At 32.6% G+C, this 8,560-nt stretch overlaps 1 protein-coding gene across 1 annotated transcript in view; it reads right to left on the bottom strand.

The window, feature by feature from the left end:
- The window catches only part of mgll (monoglyceride lipase), a 33,483-nt gene that overhangs the window by 1,622 nt on the left and 23,301 nt on the right, over positions 1–8,560 (bottom strand). Inside the window, exons 4-7 of the mRNA XM_087781343.1 lie at positions 5,400–5,504; positions 5,247–5,336; positions 2,032–2,247; positions 1–372 (exon numbers count right to left, since the gene is read on the bottom strand). The exon at positions 1–372 is cut by the window's left edge and continues 1,622 nt beyond it. Of these exons, the coding sequence (XP_087637469.1) occupies positions 268–372; positions 2,032–2,247; positions 5,247–5,336; positions 5,400–5,504 (516 nt within the window). The 3' untranslated portion in view covers positions 1–267. The remainder of the gene's footprint in view (positions 373–2,031; positions 2,248–5,246; positions 5,337–5,399; positions 5,505–8,560) is intronic.

Raw genomic sequence — 8,560 nt, 5'->3', positions numbered from 1 at the left:
CGTCCCAATAGTGTAACACGCGACCTTGACCCTCAAGGTCGAGCAAAGGTCAGGGGTCAACCTCTCAGACAAACACAAATAAAATGTATGTTTTGTTCACATCTCTTCAGATGAAAGAGAAAAGAAGGATGAAGGAGTAGATTCTCTCGCTTCTCTCCATTGGAAGCAGGAATGTCGTGAGTTTATTGCACGTTGATATCAAAAGAGACGACGAGTTCGAAGCAACGACACCTGCTGGACAAACGTCTTCTGGCTCAGCTCGGATCTTCAGGCCGGGATCCGGTCCGAGATCCAGCCCGTGATTTCCCTCAGCACCGACTCGGTGACCTCGGGCAGCTCGTGGTGGAGGACGTGGTAGGCGCCCTCGTAGATCTAGAGCACAGAGAGTCAGAGAGTGAGAGGCTGTCGGTTCGATTCCCGTCGACACGCATCGAAGGATTTGATTCTGAGAGAAACGTCAATGTTTGACATTATTATGATTTTTAACTTCATTAAAAAAAACATTAAATTTTGCTTGTTAAATCATACATTTGAATTGTATCGTTTACATTTCAACAAAGTGTGAATCTAATCAAATAATTTACATCTTTTGTTACAATTACTATGAAAAATAGTTTAGATCTATTTTTTAAATGTTGGTTTTCAATCGTTTTATTTATTTGTCTCACATTTCTGTTATAGTTTATATGTCAATAAAGTTTGTTTCAAATAAATGTCCTTCCTGCTTCTAGATGGCAGCAGTCCTTAAGGACCAATAAAATCCTGGTGATGACTGAGGACGAGAGGATACAGTGAGTCCAGCAGCTTTTAAAGCCGATGTTTGGACATATTTTGGTTTGAAAACAAATGAAAGCAGTTACGACTTCGTCAAGAGTCATGTGGTCTGTAAATACTACAACACCAGAGTCAAGTACTGGACAATACTACACATATATACTTGTTACTACACTATCACAACACCAGAGTCAAGTACTGGACAATACTACACATTTATACTTGTTACTACACTATCACAACACCAGAGTCAAGTACTGGACAATACTACAAATATATACCTGTTACTACACTATCACAACACCAGAGTCAAGTACTGGACAATACTATACATATATACTTGTTACTACACTATCACAACACCAGAGTCAAGTACTGGACAATACTACACATATATACTTGTTACTACACTATCACAACACCAGAGTCAAGTACTGGACAATACTACACATATATCCTTGTTACTACACTATCACAACACCAGAGTCAAGTACTGGACAATACTACACATATATACTTGTTACTACACTATCACAACACCAGAGTCAAGTACTGGACAATACTACACATATATACTTGTTACTACACTATCACAACACCAGAGTCAAGTACTGGACAATACTACACATATATACTTGTTACTACACTATCACAACACCAGAGTCAAGTACTCCACAATACTACACATATATACTTGTTACTACACTATCACAACACCAGAGTCAAGTACTGGACAATACTACACATATATACTTGTTACTACACTATCACAACACCAGAGTCAAGTACTGGACAATACTACACATATATACTTGTTACTACACTATCACAACACCAGAGTCAAGTACTCCACAATACTACACATATATACTTGTTACTACACTATCACAGCACCAGAGTCAAGTACTCAACAATACTACACATTTATACTTGTTACTACACTATCACAACACCAGAGTCAAGTACTGGACAATACTACACATATATACTTGTTACTACACTATCACAACACCAGAGTCAAGTACTGGACAATACTACACATATATACTTGTTACTACACTATCACAACACCAGAGTCAAGTACTGGACAATACTACACATATATACTTGTTACTACACTATCACAACACCAGAGTCAAGTACTGGACAATACTACACATATATCCTTGTTACTACACAACACTACACATACATCCTTGTTACTACAGTATAACAATATATTATACATTCTCCCTCTGAGGAGGTCACATGACTCACCTTCAGCTTCTTGTCGGTGGAGCCTGACTTCTCGTGCATCATCTTGGATCCTTCAATGTCACACAGCTTGTCTTCGCTGCCGTGCAGGATGTAGAACGGGAAGGTCATGGTCGGCATCTTCTCCAGGATGGAGGCGCACGCCGACATCAGCTGCATCCCGAACGACACGCGCATCCTGCCCCGGTACACCAGCTTGTCCGTCTCAAAGTCCGCCACCTGGTGGGAGGGAGAGGAATGACGTTGATGTTGTTGACGGATCATGAGGTGAAGACAGAACCATCTGAAGAGAATCACTGAAGAACTTCAGCCTCACAGGAACAGATGTTCACTGAGTTGGATGAAAGTCAAACTAAAAGATTAGTTTCTCGGAAAAAGACAAAAGCAGGAAACAGGAGACGAGAGAAAACATGGAAAGACTGCGAGTCGAGAGAAAAACCTGCAGAGATGAAAAGAAACAAGACTCAGCAGGAGACGAGACTCAAACAGAACGTTGATGTGAACAAACGCTTCTGTACCTGAAGGTAAACGTTTAGACTCTGAGTGTAGTTTATATAGTGTAGCTTTTTTATTGTGTGTTTAATATTATCTTGTTTATATAGTGTAGCTTTTTTATTGTGTGTTTAATATTATCTTGTTTATATAGTGTAGCTTTTTTATTGTGTGTTTAATATTATCTTGTTTATATAGTGTAGCTTTTTTATTGTGTGTTTAATATTATCTTGTTTATATAGTGTAGCTTTTTTATTGTGTGTTTAGTATTATCTTGTTTATATAGTGTAGCTTTTTTATTGCGTGTTTAATATTATCTTGTTTATATAGTGTAGCTTTTTTATTGTGTGTTTAATCTTATCTTGTTTATATAGTGTAGCTTTTTTATTGTGTGTTTAATATTATCTTGTTTATATAGTGTAGCTTTTTTATTGTGTGTTTAATATTATCTTGTTTATATAGTGTAGCTTTTTTATTGTGTGTTTAATATTATCTTGTTTATATAGTGTAGCTTTTTTATTGTGTGTTTAATATTATCTTGTTTATATAGTGTAGCTTTTTTATTGTGTGTTTAATATTATCTTGTTTATATTGTGTAGCTTTTTTATTGTGTGTTTAATATTATCTTGTTTATATAGTGTAGCTTTTTTATTGTGTGTTTAATATTATCTTGTTTATATAGTGTAGCTTTTTTATTGTGTGTTTAATATTATCTTGTTTATATTGTGTAGCTTTTTTATTGTGTGTTTAATATTATCTTGTTTATATAGTGTAGCTTTTTTATTGTGTGTTTAATATTATCTTGTTTATATAGTGTAGCTTTTTTATTGCGTGTTTAATATTATCTTGTTTATATAGTGTAGCTTTTTTATTGTGTGTTTAATATTATCTTGTTTATATAGTGTAGCTTTTTTATTGTGTGTTTAATATTATCTTGTTTATATAGTGTAGCTTTTTTATTGTGTGTTTAATATTATCTTGTTTATATAGTGTAGCTTTTTTATTGTGTGTTTAATATTATCTTGTTTATATTGTGTAGCTTTTTTATTGTGTGTTTAATATTATCTTGTTTATATAGTGTGGCTTTTTTATTGTGTGTTTAATATTATCTTGTTTATATAGTGTAGCTTTTTTATTGTGTGTTTAATATTATCTTGTTTATATAGTGTAGCTTTTTTATTGTGTGTTTAATATTATCTTGTTTATATTGTGTAGCTTTTTTATTGTGTGTTTAATATTATCTTGTTTATATAGTGTAGCTTTTTTATTGTGTGTTTAATCTTATCTTGTTTATATAGTGTAGCTTTTTTATTGTGTGTTTAATATTATCTTGTTTATATAGTGTAGCTTTTTTATTGTGTGTTTAATATTATCTTGTTTATATAGTGTAGCTTTTTTATTGCGTGTTTAATATTATCTTGTTTATATAGTGTAGCTTTTTTATTGCGTGTTTAATATTATCTTGTTTATATAGTGTAGCTTTTTTATTGCGTGTTTAATATTATCTTGTTTATATTGTATCTTTTATATTGTGTAGTTTATATTGTGTCTTTTATATTGTGTAGTTTATAGTGTGTATTTAATATATCTTGTTTATATTGTGTCTTTTATATTGGGTCGTTTATATTGTGTTTTTAATATTATGTTGTTTATATTGTGTAGTTTATATTGTGTTTTTAATATTATGTTGTTTATATTGTGTCTTTTATATTGTGTAGTTTATATTGTGTTTTTAATATTATGTTGTTTATATTGTGTCTTTTATATTGTGTAGTTTATAATGTTTATTTAATATTATGTTGTTTATATTGTGTCTTTTATATTGTGTAGTTTATAGTGTGTATTTAATATATCTTGTTTATATTGTGTCTTTTATATTGGGTCGTTTATAATGTGAATTTAATATTATGTTGTTTCTATTGTGTCTTTTATATTGTGTAGTTTATATTGTGTTTTTAATATTATGTTGTTTGTATTGTGTCTTTTATATTGTGTAGTTTATAATGTTTATTTAATATTATGTTGTTTATATTGTGTCTTTTGTATTGTGTCTTTTATATTGTGTAGTTTGTATTGTACAGTTTATAATTTGTAGATTATATTGTCTAGTTTGTTTTGTGTAGTTTATATTGTGTAGTTTGTATTGTACAGTTTATAATTTGTAGATTATATTGTCTAGTTTGTTTTGTGTAGTTTATATTGTGTAGTTTGTATTGTACAGTTTATAATTTGTAGATTATATTGTCTAATTTGTATTGTACAGTTTATATTGTGTAGTTTGTATTGTAAGTAAGTAAGTAAGTAATATTTATTTATATAGCGCTTTTCGAGACCAGTTCATATTGTGTAGTTTGTATTGTACAGTTTATAATTTGTAGATTATATTGTCTAATTTGTATTGTACAGTTTATATTGTGTAGTTTGCATGTTCAGTTTACATTGTGTAGTTTGTAATTTACAGTTTAAATTGTGTTGTTTATATTGTACAGTTTATATTTTGTAGATTATATTGTGTAGTTTGTATTGTGTGGTTTGTTTTGTTCAGTTCATATTGTGTTTCAATCAAGTTGGTTGAAGTTTGCGTCAGAAACTATTGTTTGTTCATCATCAACACTTCCTGGATCACAGAGGTCACTCAAGGTCACTCAAGGTCACTCAAGGTCACTCAAGGTCACACATCTTCCCTCCATTGTTCGACACATTGTTGACACACACGTTCTTCTCACCGCTTTAGGGTCTCTGGAGACAAACTTGGACTCGATGGACCCGATGGGTAAACTGGGGACCAGGACGCTCATGACCTTCACCATAAACACCTGGAAGAACAACAGACGGAGGTCGTCAGTGAAGGTCGTGACCCAGGGAAACGATCGTCTCACCTTGAACGGCGTGGCCGTCTCTGCGCTGACGTTGACCAACGGACCGATCAGGACGAGTCCGGCGAAGTCGCTCTCACAGGCCGACAGGATGGCGATGGCGCCGCCCTGGAGGACAAACACGGATCAAGAACGTCCACTTCCATGGTCTTCATGAGGTTTAAAGACTTTAAATACATCTTTACATTTCTGCTCGTCTTTATAAAATAATCCATCTAAAGTTAAACAATATGAAATCAAATGTTGAAGTGAATCAATGTCATGACATCACCAGGGTCGACTCGGTAACCGTGTGAAGATCAGGCCAAGTAGGTGAGAAGGTTCTGGGCGGGGAAACCAGTGAGATGCTCACAAGACCGTCTTTTGTTCACACTGTTGTGCGTTTGTGTTGCAGGGAGGGAGGGGGTGAGAGAGAAGACCCTGACCTCTGATGTCGGGGTGACAATAAATCACAGACTCCCTCAGTGTGTGAAGGGAAGGTTTTGAGGGAACCGGCCTCACACAGAGTGTGCGTCCGTGGCTGGAAATCTAATTGTGAGTCTTTGTGAGCGCGGTGAATATTCATCAGCTCGGGGCCTCCGCAGGGAAACAAGAAACTCTTCCCACCGGAGCCCGAGAGGATCAGAATCAAACTCTGGCTTCAACACGATCTGTAAATGTCCTGATCGTCATCAACTACACTTGGATTCCTCAGTGTCACTAGAGGTCAACGTGAGGTCAACACAACATGACTTGATCCTCTGTCGCTGGTTTCACATCCACTTCATGTGTTTCATATTCGGCTTTAATGTTTAGTTTCTGTGTCGTTGTCCTTGTTCCTATAATAATTCCATAATGACACACATGACTGTGTGAGAGTCGGCTAATCCTGGGTCTGCCCCGGGGCCTCCTCCCACAAGAAGACCTTCAAGACCTCAATTAAGAACTGGCTGAACTGTAAACGTTTGGATCATATGATTTTAAATGTAACTTGTAGTTTTTCTATTGATTATTACCTGTGTAGAAGTGTATCATAACTTTCACTACTGATCTATATATACATGTATGTAGTTAGAAGTGTATCAAAACTTTCACTACTGATCTATATATACATGTATGTAGTTAGAAGTGTATCATAACTTTCACTACTGATCTATATATACATGTATGTAGTTAGAAGTGTATCAAAACTTTCACTACTGATCTATATATACATGTATGTAGTTAGAAGTGTATCATAACTTTCAGTAATGATCTATATATACATGTATGTAGTTAGAAGTGTATCAAAACTTTCACTAATGATCTATATATACATGTATGTAGTTAGAAGTGTATCAAAACTTTCACTACTGATCTATATATACATGTATGTAGTTAGAAGTGTATCATAACTTTCACTACTGATCTATATATACATGTATGTAGTTAGAAGTGTATCATAACTTTCACTACTGATCTATATATACATGTATGTAGTTAGAAGTGTATCATAACTTTCACTACTGATCTATATATACATGTATGTAGTTAGAAGTGTATCAAAACTTTCACTACTGATCTATATATACATGTATGTAGTTAGAAGTGTATCATAACTTTCACTACTGATCTATATATACATGTATGTAGTTAGAAGTGTATCATAACTTTCACTACTGATCTATATATACATGTATGTAGTTAGAAGTGTATCATAACTTTCACCACTGATCTATATATACATGTATGTAGTTAGAAGTGTATCATAACTTTCACCACTGATCTATATATACATGTATGTAGTTAGAAGTGTATCATAACTTTCACCACTGATCTATATATACATGTATGTAGTTAGAAGTGTATCATAACTTTCACTACTGATCTATATATACATGTATGTAGTTAGAAGTGTATCATAACTTTCACTAATGATCTATATATACATGTATGTAGTTAGAAGTGTATCATAACTTTCACTACTGATCTATATATACATGTATGTAGTTAGAAGTGTATCATAACTTTCACTACTGATCTATATATACATGTATGTAGTTAGAAGTGTATCATAACTTTCACTAATGATCTATATATACATGTATGTAGTTAGAAGTGTATCATAACTTTCACTACTGATCTATATATACATGTATGTAGTTAGAAGTGTATCATAACTTTCAGTAATGATCTATATATACATGTATGTAGTTAGAAGTGTATCATAACTTTCACTACTGATCTATATATACATGTATGTAGTTAGAAGTGTATCAAAACTTTCACTACTGATCTATATATACATGTATGTAGTTAGAAGTGTATCATAACTTTCACTACTGATCTATATATACATGTATGTAGTTAGAAGTGTATCAAAACTTTCACTACTGATCTATATATACATGTATGTAGTTAGAAGTGTATCATAACTTTCAGTAATGATCTATATATACATGTATGTAGTTAGAAGTGTATCAAAACTTTCACTAATGATCTATATATACATGTATGTAGTTAGAAGTGTATCAAAACTTTCACTACTGATCTATATATACATGTATGTAGTTAGAAGTGTATCATAACTTTCACTACTGATCTATATATACATGTATGTAGTTAGAAGTGTATCATAACTTTCACTACTGATCTATATATACATGTATGTAGTTAGAAGTGTATCATAACTTTCACTACTGATCTATATATACATGTATGTAGTTAGAAGTGTATCAAAACTTTCACTACTGATCTATATATACATGTATGTAGTTAGAAGTGTATCATAACTTTCACTACTGATCTATATATACATGTATGTAGTTAGAAGTGTATCATAACTTTCACTACTGATCTATATATACATGTATGTAGTTAGAAGTGTATCATAACTTTCACCACTGATCTATATATACATGTATGTAGTTAGAAGTGTATCATAACTTTCACCACTGATCTATATATACATGTATGTAGTTAGAAGTGTATCATAACTTTCACCACTGATCTATATATACATGTATGTAGTTAGAAGTGTATCATAACTTTCACTAATGATCTATATATACATGTATGTAGTTAGAAGTGTATCATAACTTTCACTACTGATCTATATATACATGTATGTAGTTAGAAGTGTATCATAACTTTCACTACTGATCTATATATACATGTATGTAGTTAGAAGTGTATCATAACTTTCA

This window comes from Callionymus lyra, chromosome 19, assembly GCF_982586985.1.
Source record: "Callionymus lyra chromosome 19, fCalLyr1.hap1.1, whole genome shotgun sequence".
NCBI classification, from domain to species: domain Eukaryota; kingdom Metazoa; phylum Chordata; class Actinopteri; order Syngnathiformes; family Callionymidae; genus Callionymus; species Callionymus lyra.
This window is presented reverse-complemented; position numbering and strand designations above follow the sequence as displayed.